The 16,480-nt window shown below is 54.5% G+C and overlaps 6 protein-coding genes across 6 annotated transcripts; 2 read left to right on the top strand and 4 right to left on the bottom strand.

Moving 5' to 3' along the window:
* Positions 1–360: 360 nt before the first annotated feature.
* Positions 361–1,671, bottom strand: M406DRAFT_279938 (uncharacterized protein). Its single transcript, XM_040918399.1, has 2 exons — positions 1,035–1,671; positions 361–998 (listed from the first exon to the last, which is right to left on the bottom strand). The coding sequence occupies exons 1-2, from the start codon at positions 1,381–1,383 to the stop codon at positions 562–564; spliced, it is 786 nt and encodes a 261-aa protein (XP_040774777.1). The 5' UTR covers positions 1,384–1,671; the 3' UTR covers positions 361–561.
* Positions 1,672–2,309: 638 nt separating this feature from the next.
* On the top strand, positions 2,310–5,141 carry M406DRAFT_51176 (uncharacterized protein; the record flags this gene model as incomplete). The annotated part of the gene is made up of 2 exons (XM_040924432.1): positions 2,310–2,333; positions 2,394–5,141. The coding sequence occupies 2 exons, from the start codon at positions 2,310–2,312 to the stop codon at positions 5,139–5,141; spliced, it is 2,772 nt and encodes a 923-aa protein (XP_040774776.1).
* A 192-nt stretch (positions 5,142–5,333) lies between these two features.
* M406DRAFT_347281 (PLP-dependent transferase) lies at positions 5,334–7,167 on the bottom strand (the record flags this gene model as incomplete). The annotated part of the gene is made up of 3 exons (XM_040922274.1): positions 5,334–6,904; positions 6,950–7,025; positions 7,102–7,167. The coding sequence occupies 3 exons, from the start codon at positions 7,165–7,167 to the stop codon at positions 5,505–5,507; spliced, it is 1,542 nt and encodes a 513-aa protein (XP_040774775.1). The 3' UTR covers positions 5,334–5,504.
* A 763-nt stretch (positions 7,168–7,930) lies between these two features.
* On the bottom strand, positions 7,931–10,592 carry M406DRAFT_75048 (uncharacterized protein; the record flags this gene model as incomplete). The annotated part of the gene is made up of 4 exons (XM_040925789.1): positions 7,931–9,316; positions 10,086–10,179; positions 10,404–10,425; positions 10,535–10,592. The coding sequence occupies 4 exons, from the start codon at positions 10,590–10,592 to the stop codon at positions 7,931–7,933; spliced, it is 1,560 nt and encodes a 519-aa protein (XP_040774774.1).
* A 2,707-nt stretch (positions 10,593–13,299) lies between these two features.
* On the top strand, positions 13,300–14,127 carry M406DRAFT_233210 (ras-domain-containing protein; the record flags this gene model as incomplete). Its single annotated transcript, XM_040915934.1, has 1 exon — positions 13,300–14,127. A coding segment is annotated over one exon (828 nt), but the record flags the coding sequence as incomplete, so codon positions are not given.
* A 1,136-nt stretch (positions 14,128–15,263) lies between these two features.
* Positions 15,264–16,136, bottom strand: M406DRAFT_222686 (uncharacterized protein; the record flags this gene model as incomplete). The annotated part of the gene is made up of 2 exons (XM_040915627.1): positions 15,264–15,789; positions 15,823–16,136. Coding segments are annotated over 2 exons (840 nt in total), but the record flags the coding sequence as incomplete, so codon positions are not given.
* Between the last annotated feature and the right edge of the window lie 344 nt (positions 16,137–16,480).

Genomic DNA, 16,480 nt, shown 5'->3' with positions numbered 1-16,480 from the left:
TGGATTTTCGTGTTTGGGTTCCCCAGAGAGGGTCGTCTGAGAAGGGAACGGGTGCTTGCCTTCGAGCGGAACCTTGAAAGTCATCCCGAGCTCGAACATGCCATGTGATGACGTGAGAGCAAAGCTCCGTATTCTACAGCAGGAGGCAGGTACTTTTCGAATCGACAGGGCGGCGCTATCGACACAATGGGGGCCAAGGGGGCGCTTTCGACGCTGACATGCAGGGGATTCAAAGGACAAAACTCGATGCTGCCTTGGTGTGGTGTCCTCGTTGCTGATCTGCACAAGATCACAAAATGCGCTCGGCATGAAATTCTCAATAGCTCGTGAAAATGGGGCGAGGTTCGACAACCTTGATCTGGCGCTGGATGCCCGTCATCTGATAGTATACGATAGGTATGAAAGGTCTTTGTAGAGCGACATGGGCTCCTCCTGCGTTCTGAAATCGGTAATCCAATAAGGCGTACACACAGAACGCGGTCATGAACGTGGCGGTGGCAAGATGGGCCGACTGGGTTTTTGCTATCTTTTCTTCCACTTTAGGTATCTCGTCACCTTTTGCTAGGCCTCCGTATTGGTCGTGCCATTTGCGTGCTCCCCACCGGCATGTTGAGCGTTGGCCGCTTCATCGTCGCCGTTGCCTTCGGCTTCGCCAGCGCCGTCGTCATCTTCCTCCGCGGTCTTCAGCTGGCCGCCTTTTCGTTTCGGAATGACTTCCATGAAAGCCTTGGCCCAGTCTCCAGTCTCGAGCCATTGTGACATGATCTCGACCACATGGTTCGTGGCAAGCACCCGCCGACTTGCCATCTGCATGTACTCGCCGATAGGTAGCTTTGCCGTGCGAATGCCCTTCTCCTCGGCGCGTCTTTGACAGAGATTCTTCTCTCTGTTTCGATCCACCAATCCGCCAACCACATAACTTGTGTTGGGCTCGAGCTTGTCGAGTGTAAATGGCGAGTCGGCAGAGAGATATACGACGGAGTCGATCGAGAATTCCGCTGCTGCCGATGTCTCACCTGAGTTCATCTCTTCACTGGCGACCTGTGGCTCCGTGATCGCTTGATCGTCAACCTCCACAGCGGACTTCTCCCCGGTCTCCTCGACGCTTGTCATCTCTTCTCCGCCTAACGCTGGACAAGCCTTCCCAGCTGTCGGGCCATTCATGATTCCCCATGCAACCTTGCCAGCCTCGACAAAGTCGCCCTCCACGAAACTCACACCCTTCCAATTGAGGTGTGTACCCTTCAGCACTGTGTTGAATCGCTCACTCAATTTCCCACCCCACGAGCTCACCAGCAAATGCCCCTGGTACAAGCCGGTCTTGTTCATCGAGTAGCTCCTCGTGATCTGACTGGCCAAAGAAACAAGCTCATTCTCGTGCATGTACTTCTCAAAGTCACAGTCAATAATAAAAGCCACCGGGACTGGCCTGCTCTGCGGTGCCTTCTTCCTCTCGGCTTGCTCCTCTGCTAGTATCCGCTGTAGAGCTTCGGCCTTGTCAATTCCCTCTTGCTGTGCAATCTTCTCGGCCTTCTCTTCGCGTTCTTGTCGTCGCTGCGCAGTCTTTTCGTGCCGCTTGTCTTTCCGAATTTGCTTGCGTTCTCCTCTGCGCTCTTCGCGAAGCTTCTGACGTTTTTGTTTGCGGAGCTGGTTCTTGGAGAGCTTGGGCTGGTCGGGGCCTGCAGTGTCTACTGACGCCCCAGGTGAGTGTGTGGGATGGTCTTCATGGTCTTCGTGGTCGTGGTCGTCGTCATCGTTTGATGCCTCGTCATCGTTCTCGCGTAGTCGCTTCTTGGAGTTGGCATCTTTGGTAGGTGCTGGAACACCTTGCCCCGGAGTCTCCGTGACAACTGAGGTCTCGACAGCCGCTAATGGCTCTATACTCGGCACGTTCTGATCATTTCCCATGTTGCTATAGATTTGTGGTAGTGTTAGTCGAATGCAGAGCTAAAAGCGATCGACTGGGGCGGTGGTCCTTGGTGAGGAATTCACAAGTCGCGACAAGATACTATTGTAGATAGTGGGGCCTCAATTGGAACTTTTTCAGAACCTTTTGGCCGGTCTCGGCTTCAGCGCGTCAACTGCCGTTTTACCCCACGTTTTTAGAACTGGAAGCGCTGCTGGGGACCCTGGTCAAGTCGCGTCTCCCCTGCTAAATTGAATTCACGTCACACGCGTTTCCTCGACATGGGCGCCTTCCCAATAGCCAACCTGTAAAAGAGGCCTCTTCCACACTCTTCGTCTGGCAGAGCAATTTGGTCTGATCTACTCATTGTTATTTCTAGTTGTGCCGTGAATCATAGCCCGTCATGTCTTCTCGACCAGAATTAAAGGTTCGCATGTCGCCTTTTGCCTCTCGAATGGATTCTCCTCTAACGATCGCCTGCTTCTAGGTCGACGATGAACACGGCTTCATTCGCTTCTTCAAGGGTCTGGCGACACGCGACGATGAGACCGTCCGCATATTTGACCGAGGAGACTGGTATACTGCTCATGGCGAGGACGCCAACTTCATTGCTCGGACTGTGTACAAGACGACTTCCGTGGTGCGCCAGCTGGGCAAGAATGACCACACCGGCCTCCCCTCCGTGACAATGACCGTCACCGTCTTCCGTCAGTTCCTGCGAGAGGCCTTGTTCAAGCTAGGCAAGCGCGTCGAGATATACGCTTCCGTTGGAGGCCGCATGCACTGGAAGATTGTCAAGCAGGCCTCGCCTGGCAACCTACAAGATGTTGAGGAGGAGCTGGGCGGACAGTTCGACGGCGCGCCCATGATTATGGCTGTCAAGTTCTCTGCCAAGGCCTCGGAAGCAAGGAGCGTTGGCGTCTGTTTCGCCGATGCCAGTGTACGAGAACTTGGCGTCAGTGAATTCCTCGACAATGACCTATACTCCAACTTCGAGGCGCTTCTGATTCAACTTGGTATCAAGGAGTGCTTGATACAATTCGACAAGGCAGAGAAAGACAAGGATCCCGAGTTGGCCAAGCTGAAGCAGATCATCAACAACTGTGGCGTTGCCATGTCGGAACGGCCAATGGCAGATTTCGGCACCAAGGATATTGAACAGGATCTGGCGAGGCTGCTAAAGGACGAGCGATCTGCTTCAATGCTGCCGCAGACAGACCTAAAACTGGCAATGGGATCGGCGGCAGCCCTGATCAAGTATCTCAGCGTGCTCCAGGACTCTTCGAACTTTGGCCAGTACCAGCTGTACCAGCATGACCTGTCGCAGTTCATGAAACTGGACGCTGCTGCCCTTAAGGCCTTGAACCTCATGCCGGGTCCTCGGGATGGCGCCAAGACCATGAGTTTGTATGGCCTGTTAAACCACTGCAAGACACCCGTGGGCAGCCGTCTCCTGTCGCAATGGTTGAAGCAGCCTCTCATGGACAAAGAGGAGATTGAGAAACGTCAACAGCTTGTTGAGGCTTTTGTCAACGACACTGAACTCCGACAGATCATGCAAGAGGAACACCTCAAATCCATCCCCGATCTCTACCGACTAGCCAAGAAGTTCCAGCGGAACAAGGCCAACTTGGAAGATGTCGTCCGAGCGTACCAAGCTATCATTCGACTACCAGGACTTGTCGGCACATTTGAGGGGGTGATGGATGAGGCCTACCGCGATCCTCTGGACGCTGCTTATACCACCAGACTCCGTGAGCTTTCCAACAAACTGGCCAAACTTCAGGACATGGTGGAGACGACAGTGGACCTGGAGGCGATGGACAACCATGAGTTCGTAATCAAGCCCGAGTTTGATGATAGCCTGCGGATCATAAGGAAAAAGCTTGACCGCCTCCGAGTGGATATGGATAGAGAGTACGCCAACGCGGCCAGCGACCTCGGCCAGGAGCGGGAAAAGAAGATTTTCCTCGAGAACCACAAAGTACACGGCTGGTGTATGCGCTTGACACGAGCAGAGGCAGGATGCATCCGCAACAGAAGAGAGTACAAAGAGTGCTCGACACAGAAGAACGGCGTCTATTTCACGACCAACCAGCTCCTGGAATATCGGCGCGAATTTGACCAGCTCAACTCCAACTACACCCGCACCCAGACCGGGCTGGTCAGCGAGGTGGTCGGCGTAGCAGCGTCCTACTGTCCTGTTCTCGAGCAGCTGGCTGGCGTCCTTGCCCACCTAGATGTTATCGTCTCTTTTGCTCATTGCTCGGCGCACGCGCCTATTTCCTACGTCCGCCCAACTATACACCCGAGAGGCCAAGGCCATACCAACCTCAAGGAAGCCCGTCACCCCTGTATGGAGATGCAAGACGATGTGCAATTCATCACCAACGATGTCGAGCTCACGCGGGATACATCCTCCTTCCTCGTCATCACGGGTCCCAACATGGGCGGCAAGTCGACTTATATCCGGCAGATCGGGGTCATTGCCCTCATGGCCCAGGTGGGCTGTTTCGTGCCCTGCAGCGAGGCGGAGCTGACCATTTTCGACTCCATCCTCGCGCGCGTGGGCGCATCCGACTCGCAGCTCAAGGGCGTCTCTACCTTTATGGCCGAGATGCTCGAGACGGCCAACATCCTCAAGTCGGCGACGGCTGAATCGCTGATCATCATTGACGAGCTGGGCCGCGGTACGTCGACGTATGACGGCTTTGGGCTCGCGTGGGCCATCTCTGAGCATATCGTCAAGGAGATTGGCTGTTTTGCCATGTTCGCCACGCACTTTCACGAGCTGACTGCGCTGGCCGATCTCTACCCACAGGTGCGGAATCTGCATGTGACGGCGCATATTGGTGGCACGGGCACCGACAAGGAGAGCAAGAGGGAGGTGACGCTGCTGTACAAGGTCGAGCCGGGCATCTGTGACCAGAGCTTTGGCATCCATGTCGCGGAGCTGGTGGGGTTCCCGGACAAGGTGGTACGCATGGCGAAGAGGAAGGCCGACGAGCTCGAGGACTTCACGACGAAACATGAAGAAGGGGCTACCGCTGTACCTGCGGCAGGCTACAGCAAGCAGGAGATAGAAGAGTGCAGTGCGCTGTTGAAGAATGTGTTGGTGCAGTGGCGAGAACAGGTCAAGGATGGCGCCATGTCTAAGGACGAGATGGTGACCAAACTGAGGGAATTAGTCAAGGCGGACGCACGCTTGGCGAGCAGCCCTTTTTTGACAGTTTAGCAGGCTTTTGTGTGATTTTTCTTTCTCTCCTTTTCCTTTGATCTTGGGTTGTATGTTGTGTGTTGTACATATGTATGTGGTTCTTGGGATTGGGCACGACAGACAGAGAAAAAGAGAGACAGAGAGAGAGAGAGAGAGATGATATTTCAGTGCTGTTGTGAGCAGGCTGTGAAATGAATGGAGAAGAAAACTCAAAATGTACTCCTATCCTGCATGTTCAAGTGTACTCAACCTGGGAATCTAAAACCTATAGTCTTTTGACCGATCCATCAAACTTCTTCTAAGGAAGACTGACATCTCTACCATCTAATTATACCTACCATTCCATCCATTTCTTCAGCAGCCAAGTCATCTGCGGGCTTCTCAGCTCGACTCTACCTCTTCCCCGACCTCCTCCAGCGCCTTCACAAGTCCTTGGATCGTTTCCCTCCTCGTCTGAATATTCACCACCACCCTGAAGAAACTCCCCTGCCACGCTCGCCCCCATTTCCCCTTGAAACTACCCGGGAAGCTCGCATAATCCACCATGAAACCCCGCCCGCAGAGCCTCTTCACCATCTCTACCGTCCTCTTAGTGTTGGTGGCCCCGTTGTCCCTGTCGCTGTACCGGTGATAAAAGCACACCTGCAAGCAAGACGGCGGGCTTTCGCCGACGAGCGTGAAGGCAGGCCTCCTCCCGATCTCGGCGGCGAAGAACGCAGCCACCTCAAAGGCCCCGTCGACCTGGGCCTCGAAGCCGGCAGGACCATGGTAGACCCACGCCAGCGCGAGCTTGAGCGCGTCGCCTCTCCTTCCGCACTGCAGCGTGAGGTCGGCCAGGTCCCAAGTGGTGGCCTCGCTGTCCTCGTCATCGCCATTGCTGTCTTCACCGTGGAAGAGATACGGCGCGTCCGTCCTGTTGGCGGCGTGAAAGACGCGCATGTCCGGCCCCAGGAGGAACGAGCACGTCACAGGGGCGTTGAGCATCTTGTGCGGGTTGACGGTGACGCTGTCGGCCAGCTCTGCGCCGCGCATCCTGCTGGGGCCGTGGCGGGCGGAGAAGACGACCGGACCGCCCCAGGAGGCGTCGACGTGCATCCACACGCGCTCCCGGCGGCACACGGCGCTGATCTCGGCCAGGGGATCGTAGGAGCCCAGGACTGTGGTGCCTGCAGTGGCATTCACGTAGAGTGGGGTCAGTCCTTCAGCTCGGGCTGTGGCGATGAGGGCGGACAGAGCGGATGGATCCATGCAGCCAGCGGCGTCGACGGGAACGAGGCGGATATTGGCTTTGCCAATGCCGGCGATCAGGGCGGCCTTCTCGACCGAGTAGTGACCGTGCTCGCTGGTGAAGAGGACAAACTTGTGGCCTGCGTTGCCCTGCGTCTTGGTCTCTGGGTAGAGGTGACTGCGCGCAATGATGAGAGACGTCAGGTTGGAGGCGCTGCCACCCGCGACGGTGACACCTCCGGCACGAGGTCCATCGAAGCCAAACAAGCGCGCCAGGGACCGTGCGGTGTGCTTCTCGATGACGCTGAGAGCGGGCGAGACGGAGTAGACGTGCACGTTGGTGTTCAGAGTGGCGAGGAGCAGCTCAGTAACGAGGCCGACGGGAGTTGTTGACGAGTACAGCTTGTCGAGGAAGCCCTGGTCCCAGGTGTTGACGCTGTTGTGGAGGACCTCTGCGATGGCCTTTAGAAGGCCCTCTCTTCCAGCTCCCTGGCCTGTGGTGGGCAGGAGGGTGGACAGATGGGCGTTGAGAACGGACGGCGGGAGGAGGTCGCCTTCTATGAGCGCGTTGTTGGAGGACGTTGTGCCGCCTGCCCCACCAGCGGCGCGGACGTTGACATGGTCATCAGCACGTTGTATGAAGGGTATGATCAAGGCCTTGACGGCATCGATGAGCTGCAGGCAGGTTAGTCTTTGTGGCCTTCTTGTCAAGTTCATTATTGTAAAGGACGGTTCGGCTTCAAATTCTCACCTCGGAAGCTTCGTTGGCCCTGTTGAGAGGGGACGACTCCAAGCTCTTTGCTGTCGAGGTTTCCATATTCCAAGTCGACAGAAAGATTCTCTCAGAGAAGGAAAGGGTGGGAATGGTGGGAAATTTGTGATCAGCTCATGTATCGAAGGTCACGGCTGTGTCGGTTGATTTCTTCAATGTTTACGTGAGAATTGATTTGAAAGCTCCTGTATCGGAGCCACTGATGAGGAATTTTTGAGGCAAATTTTTATCTTGAGATTGAATAGCGCCATTTTGGAACTTTGCAAGCAAGTAAATCGATCAAAAGATGGTAAAGCAAGTACCACGAGGAGTAAGGAAAGATAGTATTCTCTATGACAGCCTTTCAAATGTTTTGAGGTTTGAAAATGGCAGGGTTTCATTATTTTGGGGGAGAAGGCGCTGGGGGAGGGAGGGGGCACTTATAATGGTTGTTTTGGAAAGCCCTAACCCTGAATTGGTTCAGAAGTTCTGCTCACTTTGCTCAGAGTACTTCATGGATTGTGTTTTAATAATTTCATCTTCATCTCAAGCCTTGGTTTGTAATTTACTTGCACAAGAAGTTTCTAGTTGATTGACGAAATGAAATGCTCGAGGAATATCAATGAGGATCCTCACACTTAGAAATGGCTACTTTAGTAATTATCTTTCGAAGCTGTTGGGGAGCTAATAGTCTGCCTTCTCGTCCAAATCCTTCTCCTCATTTGTGTCTCCCTGATGTGCTCTGCATGTGGTCTGGCTGGCCCTGGTCCTCCTTGAACCTTGCAAGCACACCTCCGACGTTCCTGAGGAACTCAAAACGAAACGAACCTTAGACCGTCGAAGACTCCCCGAGGTCGATTGCCGTGATAATGTAAGTCAAGTTCTGATCGAGGGAGCGCTCAACCCTGCCCAGGCCCCACTCGTTCTCTCTCATGAAGATCAGGTGCAACAGGAGAGAACTAGCTGCAGGTAGCAGCTTCGGCCACGCAGAGAGGGTGTCGATGTGCCTGAAGTATCTGGACATGGCTTCGCGGCCCGCCTCGGTGGCGTCCAGTTTCTTTCCAGTGAACCACAGCAGCTGGTAGAGACACGCGAGATGATGGAGGCTAGGGGGCACGAGATGGTTGCGCCAGTTGACAAAGATTTCGATGCATTGGAGGACCGTCACATCTGGGAGGAGGTCGAGATCGTAAAGCTCGCTGACGAAACGAAGCCAGCGGAAGCAGATGGCGAGGTGACATTGGCCAGCTGTGATCGAATTCATCACCCTGTCACACATGTTCGACAAAGCCTGGATAATAAAGTCATGCCCGTCCATCACCTCCCCAGTCTCCATGTAGATCAAGTAGCTTCCGCAGTCGCGGCGGAGAGTCTGGCACAGGCGTGCATAGAGGCCGATGCGCGCGAGGCTGGATGATGTACGGGCATTGTGGGTAATGAGATCGAGAATGTATTGCAGGGTCGTGCCATTGCCGTCCTCGTTGGGCATGCGCTCGAAAAACTGAATGAGGTCACGAGAGACCCTGTCGAGGTTGTCGGGAGAGATCATGTCCAGGGGCGACAAGAGTCCAACGGGCGCCCTCCGATCAAGTCTATTGGGGAACTGCTCTGCCGTAGAGCCGTGGCCGTTGCCCTGCGTGTCGATCCTGCGGAAGACGGAGGGAAGAAGAATGACTGGGTTCTGGAACTCACGCCTGGGGTCACTCGAGGGTGTGTGGATGCTGGCAGCCTCTTGGACCCTGCCGGCGACGAACACTATGTCGCGAGCATCCCGATGTATCAGGGCCTCCATTCTGTCCAACCCTGCAAAATCCCTGACATCGACGTAGCAGACCCACAACTTGAGCTGATCGCTGAGGCTGCGGAAGATATCGATGAGGGCATTTGGGTCCATGCCGGCTCTGAGAACATCACCCTTCTGCTCTTTGTTCAGTCCATGCCAGTCTTCGGCATCGTAACAGCTGAGACTCTCATTCAAGTTGGAGATGCTGCAAACAAGCGCCCGGTATGTCAGGACTGCCTTTTCGTGAGCGCCAGGGCTGCCCATCAAGTCGTAGATCTTACATCCAGAATGCGTCGCGTAGTCGATTGCGCTGATCAGGGCTTGATTGAGCTCTCTGACTGCCGTGCAAAGAGTGTCGGGCACAGAAATCTTGTCCAAGTATTGCTGAAGGTTGCGGCACTGGGCCACGCTAGCCTGGAGTTCAGACTTGACTGACATTGTTTGTCAGGGTTCGCGTCAAGGAGCGAGATTCTCAGGTTGATGGGGGTCGAGGTGGAATATAACAGGATTTCTTCGAAGCAATTGGCAGCGTGCAGGCTTTATTCCAATCAGAGTAACTGTGAAGAACAGACAAAATAGCTGAGAGCAGAAGACGGCGAAGAAGGTTCACATGAAAGTTGTCGTCAGGTGTGGAGATCGATTGATGGTTCCAAGGTTGCTGCAACTTCGAAGTTCGTCTTGAGTAGAGAATTGAGGTTGTTGTGTCGATTAAGTATGCGAGTAGGACGCTTCAATACAGCGCTTTCGCCTTCAGGAGAAGATGCTAGAGGTGAATGGAGCAGGCAGTCTGCTACTTTACTTGCCTGAGTGACTAACTTGGATATATTGTTCAGCTCTATTGTCACTTTGGAATTATTTGGAAGGGCATTCGTCCCATCTCTCCCCCCCTTTTCTTCCCACTCTTCTTCCCCAGACCCTCGAACCCTTCTAGCTTGCTATGAATAGGATAGGAGGGAACAATGAATACTTATCGAAGAGGTAAAATGGCAGTGATAAAGAAAGTAGTTGAGGCTAATATTGTACCCTCAATGTCTGGAGAGTATTCACATGACATTGTATGTTACCATGTTGTTCATAATGGTTGGTGATCAACATGGTTGTGCAGTGTTTGATGCATATGTAAACTTCTAATTAGACAATCACTGATGATCAAGGTACTTACTCTAGATTGCAATCAGCCCCACTGACCTCTTCAACCTACAATTCCATATTGAGTCTCTTGGAGGCTAAAAAACTCCTGAGGTTGTAAGTTAGACATGAGCATAGATCGTGTAACATCCTCAGCCAATGATGTTCTATGCAAACGACACATTTTCAGTGGCGTCCTGGATGGCCATACTTTCAGCACTTGAACACACAAATATTGTCAATGAGTATATAATTGTGAAAGGCAACCAAAGTGTTATACAGAAACATTCAATGACTTCAAGTCACTGGCTGACTGTTTGCACGCGAGAGACAAATGCAATCCATTTTCCTTTCTGTATGTGCTGCCCCGCTGTATGGTCTCAATGCTTACAACCGACTTGCTGACATAGCGTCTACATACACATCAGCACCATTTAGTTGGTCGGTCAAATGCATGTGGTGGGCTTATGTATGAAAGAGTCTGGCATCTGACATGTGGAGGATGCGTCGATCAAAGAGCACCTTCATCCGGCCAGGGCGTTGCACAATTCGTCAATGTTGTTCCGAGCGTCACAGCCATCCTACTAGTTCCTGTTTCAACTTTAGGAGTGGAGGCAGTTCTAAGGCTGATCTTTGAGCATGTGCCCGGGAGACTAGAGCAGTTCAATTTGACGACCTAATTATAACTATAGTTGGGATGCCATGGCTCTCAAGAATTGTATTGGTGTTCAATGCATGCAGCATTGGGAGCCAAAAACACCACCCCTGGTCCAAGCATATTCCTGGATTTTCCCCTGGTGCTTGAGCACTTCGTGAACCTATCTTCTTTCCTAATTGTCATCATCAGCCAAGCTGATTTGATCACTGGTCCAAGTCCTGTGTGATGTCCTTTGGATCTGCATAATGCGCGTCTCGGAGAATAGAACTGTTTGCTGTGAACATCCCTGTAACTCTCAAGCTTGACAAACAGAAATCGGAAACAAACCTCACACTTCTCTCAGGCATCAACTATTGTTTCCAACATTGGGCATCAGGAACGAGGGTCAAGGATGACAAGTCCGCTTGACAACCCTAACCCTCCATGCTTGAGACTCTATGTAACTTCAGGGGCGGGCATATTATTGCAACAGGTGCAAGGAATACTACTACGACATCCTCTCCTTCGCCCTCCTCCTCTCTCTCTCTAACGCCAAGAGGATATTGATATGCGTAGCTGCCTTTCTCATCCTTCTTTCGTGATTCTGCATGCTGGTCTCGAAATCTAGAACAGACTTGGTGACACACGCACCTCGTTATTAAGGGGAAAGGATTGTCGTGACTAGCGCTAGGTTTACAGAAGGAGGGGGAGGCAGGGCCGGGGGCGCATCACATCAGCAAATCGGGAGAAGAGCCAGGCTTGCAATTGGAACTCTGAGGCATGATAGCAAGGGAAAGAAAGGGAGGTGTAGCGTGCATTGTTGGGGCAGGAAATGTGCCTGTTGGGTGCATGAAGTGCATTTGGGTGCAACACACCATTTCTTTTTGGCAAACGGTCTTTGGGTTTGTTTGGGGGGAGGGGGGAGGCAGGATGGTAGACATCGTAGCCAACTTCTCTGGGCCCCCTCTTGTGATGTGAACGGTTCAAACATGCTGCATGATGACAAGATAAGGCGGACGAGGACATTCTAGTGCAAAGGGTTATCAGAAGGGGAAGAAACCCGGCATTCCTCTATGGTACATGACACAGAGCACTTTGTATAGTCCAAGTAACAGACAGCCAATCTCTTTTTGTACACAAGCACGAACCACACGATTCATTTCCCACCTCTAGAAGTGTTAGCCCATCTTCACCCGTCAACGGCCAGCCTGTCATCTCGGGGAAGCGATTCCAGGTGGGAAGGAATATTCTGGATGCTGCAGTGGAAGGGGAGGGCATCCAGTACAACTGCCACCCTGTACCCATCCACATGCCCTGACTGGGCCTAATCAGACACTCTATCCCCTGTAGAATGCCTAGTAGACTGCATACCGTGCACCCTATACTATGCCTGAACCATGCAATAGCATGCCCTAATCCACCTGTACTTCGTACCCTGCACCCTGCACCTCGCTGATAATGAACACTTAGTATTGCCTCTTCTGATCAATATTTTAGACTCATTTAAACTTCCCTTTCCATACCAACCAGGGGAAAAAAAAAATCAAACCAACATTCTCGAGGGCCGATTCCCCCCCCTCTCCTTGCACTTGGTTGATGACTTCTTTTTCTTCTTCTTCTTGTTCTTTCTTGTTTATTATTATTATTACTTTGACAGCTCAGGACTGGCCAATTGAATTCCTTTGTGCTGCTGCTCGCCGCATTGATCAAGCATTCCCCCCTGGACAAGAGCCACTGACTGGCCTAGCGGTGTCTCTGAATTAAAGTACTGATCTCATCGCCACACCTTCTTCAGGCCCATCTCGAGCGAATCCCCGAACCCCACCTACACCCAGCTCTGACCTCTCCGCGCTCCACGAGACCAACAACATAGGACTTCGCCTGACCAAGTGGGCAAGACTTCAACTTGCCGACCGCCTCCTCTTGCAACTACCGACGAGTACAGAGGTTCCACTGGCACGAGCTTGTTTGCTCGTTTGTCGCGACGCCTCCTTGCCCGCTCGCCCTTTTTCCGAGCCCATCCTCCTTCTCGGGCACTCGTCCACCCGGCCTTGAAACGCGTTCGTCCCGTTTTGGCCGCACTTTGACAGTTACAGAAGCGACCGACGGCGCCAGGGCCAGCATCTGTGCATTATTGGGGGGCCCCCGACTTGATAGCATTCTCTCGTGCACCCCTCGTGGCCCCAACTCTTGGTCAATTCACCTTGACGGAACCCAAACCCACTTCAACTCCAGACGCCCACCAGCCCTCGGGCCGTTGCCCCTCTTCTGTTACACCGACACAGAAACTACCCTCCCTCTCCCTTCTCCCTTCCCCCACGCCCTGGGGGGGAAGGAATAAACAGCAGGCAATCTGGCGGCGACAATCTCGACAGAGCTCTTCTCCGTCACGCGCAAGCACTCGATCCTCGTGCCCACGACCCCCTCCTCTTCCAGCCAGAACCGCCCCTTCAACCACTCCCACCGCTCGACGCTGTCCACGAGCTACAACCATAACACGCAGACCCAGACCACGGGCAAGACGAGCCCGCCCACCACCACCACCGGCACGGTGGCCGCAGACCCTCCACGACAGCGCAGCAGGATGCCCTCGTCGGCAGGGGCATCCAGCGCCGCCGGACGGCCCCGCGGCGCATCGACAGCATCCAACCCCAACGCGCCCCCGATCCCCATCAGCATCACCATCTGCGGCGATGGCGGCTGCGGCAAGTCGTCCATCACCCTGCGGCTTGTCCGCAGCGCCTGGACCTCAGACTACGACCCCACCATCGAGGACAGCTACAGCGTGACGCGGCGCATCGACGGCGCCACCTACCACCTCTCGCTCACCGACACCGCCGGCCAGGAGGAGTACCGCGGCATGTGGGCCACCAGCAACCTCGGCGCCGACGCCTTCCTCATGGTCTACGACATCACCTCGTCCGCGTCGCTGGACGCCCTGGGCCACTTCAACGACCTGATCGACATGGAGAGCGAGACGCGCCTGGACAATGCCCAGCGCGCGAGGCTGGCCGGCTATCGATACAGCGCCCCCTCCGAGTACGGCTCCAACGCCACCAAGACGGTCCCGCCCATCAAGTTCATCGCCGGCAACAAGTGTGATTTGTCCGAGAGCCGGCAGGTCAGCGCCGCGACGGGGCTGGACTGGGCCCGGAAGAGGGGCTGCGGCTTCATGGAGACGAGCGCCCGGGTCGAGGTCAACATAGAGGAGACGTTTGCGCTGATCGTCAGGAGGGTCGTCGAGGCGAGGCGCATGGCCGAGATGGGTGTGCTGCCGGGCGAGCAGGGCACTGCGCCCGTCGGGTTCGCCTCGGGCGGTGGTGCGATGGGCCAGAGGGGCGCCACGAAGCCGCTGAGTCCACTGCCCGATATGCCCGACGGCAGCGAGAAGAATGGCCTGGACAGGGGGCCGAACGGGCCTGGGCAAAAGATGGGGAGGGGAGGAGGAGGGTTCTGGAGGATGCTAAGATGTTGGTGATGATGATGATGATGATGATGATGATGGACGGAGGTGGGCAATTGGCGGTGGGGTGATGGCAAATGACAGTGCCTCCCACCGACGATGGGATGTTCCTTTTTGCGGCTCGGCACGTCCCGTGGATGTGTATGTGTGTCTCTGTGCACATGTGCTCGTGGTGCGCCTTGATATTATTTAAACGATGCTCAAGAAGAAGAAGAAGGGGAATACGGCAACGGCAAATCGCGAACGACTCACGTCAGGTTTCCTCCTCAACCTATTCATACACGGCAGCAGGATGCCCTCCCTGTCTTTGCCTTCAATCCGGCGCTCAATGGATCACGAATCGGGTCCCCTCCCTCCCCCCCTCCCCCTCCAAGAACCAGGTAGCCAGGCGTTTTTGAAGGGTTGTTGGATAAAGATAAGCTGGTTTTCTGGCGGTGATCCAGTCACGCACGGCATCTTTCTCATGTTTTTTTTTTGCTGTTCTTTGTCATTGATCACCATCGTCATCATGTTATTTTTTTTTTGGATTGGGACCTGGGCTTAAGAAAAGAAGGAGAAGGAGGGGGGGGGGGGGAGTCGGGACATGTTTGGATGATACCGCATAGATGAAAGTCTACTACAACTCCTAGCTTGAGGAAGAGGGAAAGTCCTTGCGGACTCACACGCTCTATTTGCGTATATAATTTTTTGTTTTGGCGACTCGGCCAGGCACGAGTACGCTCTCCCGATATCCTTTTCATATTGAATACGTGCAACCCGACTCCGGTTTCAAAGCGGTCTGGAACCATACGCATTGCGACCAGTACACGTACGCCTCTAAATTGCATCTATCGTGTGTGTACCAACTTGTTGGTACGCTGAAGGCCTATGAGATCTCTCCTCTATCACCCATCTTATGAGGCTAACCAAAACCTCAAAATCCCAAACGCCGCGGAAAAAAGAAGAAGCAGAAAACCCCTTGGTCCGTATTCTATCCTGCTCAGTTCCGTCCAATCCCATTGCGCCGCGGAAGACACCTCACCGCCCACCTCGTTCATCATGCGTCAACAATGCATACACGTCAAATCACGTTTGTTTGGCCTCTGTTCCTCTTAAGCCTCATCCTCCTCCTCGTCATCGTCATCGTCATGATCGTCATCATCCCAGTTCTCGTCCACCCAATCCCTCCAGGCCTTGTACTCGGCATAGTCAACCTCCTCCTTGTCCCCGCGGTACCTCTCGACCCGCATGGCGCTCCTCTCGGCAACGTCCCGCCAAGTGCTCCTCTTGCCCTCCCAGCCGGCCTTGCGCATGAGGCTCAGCATAGTCTGCTCCTTGTCCCAGCCCTGCTCGGGGGCGACGGAGGGGAGATAGGTGCTCCCGTACCTGCGGCCCTGCCAGGTGAAGGAGATGCGGATGCCGTGCTCGCCGACGGTCCAGTCGTCGACGCCGGCGCATTCCTCGAAATTGGTCAGGAGGGTGACGGCGCAGCGGAGCTGGGGCAGCTCGCGCAGAGGGACAGGGGCGAAGCGCGAGTCGTGCAGGGCGGAGATGATGGCGTACTCGGACAGCGCCGAGGAGAGGGGTTCCTCGGCGGAAAAGGTCCCGATGCAGCCGCGCAGGTGCCAGGCGGAGGAGGCGGCGTGGTGCTTGTCCCAGGTCACAAAGAGCGGGTAGCATGCGTGTGGGTCCGTCACCCTCTCCCTGGTGGTGGTGGCGGTGGTGTTGGACTGTGTGCTGTCGGAGGAGGAGGAGATGCTGGTGGCGGCGGTGTTGTCTGAGAGGGAGGTGGAGGAGGAGCTACCGGAGGCTGCTAGGGAGGAGGACGACGACGACAGCCCCACGGCGGAGGAGGATGCTGCGGCAAGGCGGCGCAGGGCGGGGATCTTCTTGGCTGGAGAGGTTTCGTCGGACTGAGAGGAAGTGAGGGAGGTGAGGTAGGCGGCGTAGGACTTTTGCACGCCCTTGAGGGAGAGGGCGTCACGGTCCTCGAGCTTGGCTGCGAGGGACTCGAAGCAGTAGAGACAGTGCTCGGGTGTCGCCATGGCTGTTATTTTCTAGTGTGGTTGTTTCTCGCTGTTGTTATCTTGTTGGTTCGAAAGCTGGAGCAAAGAGCAAGAAAGAGAGAGACAAAAGGCGCTGAGACGACGGCGACGACAACAGCGATGAGGAGAAGAAGGATGGAAAGCAAAAGAAGGTAGTAGTGGTACTAGAGGGAGCGAGAGGAGGGAAAAGGAAGAGGAAGAAGAAGGACAGCGTAAGGCTGCCTTCTCGTGGTGTTTTAAGGGCGGGGGGGGACGTAGTGAGGTCCTTGTCGAGGCAGGCTGACTCGTGGAGCAACGAATGATGAACGGTTCATAGAAGAGGGGCTACAGCGGCTGCAGTAGGC

Source organism: Cryphonectria parasitica, assembly GCF_011745365.1.
Source record: "Cryphonectria parasitica EP155 unplaced genomic scaffold M406scaffold_6, whole genome shotgun sequence".
Taxonomy (NCBI): Eukaryota; Fungi; Ascomycota; class Sordariomycetes; order Diaporthales; family Cryphonectriaceae; genus Cryphonectria; species Cryphonectria parasitica.
Note: the sequence above shows the minus strand (reverse complement) of the source record. Positions and strands in the feature narration are given on the sequence as shown.

Coding starts and splice junctions, on each gene's coding strand:
- M406DRAFT_279938 (XM_040918399.1), bottom strand. CDS start 1,383: ATGCACGAGAATGAGCTTGTTTCTTTGGCCAGTCAGATCACGAGGAGC. Junction 999..1,034: donor CACGGAGCCACAGGTCGCCA/GTGAAGAGATGA, acceptor CATCGGCAGCAG/CGGAATTCTCGATCGACTCC.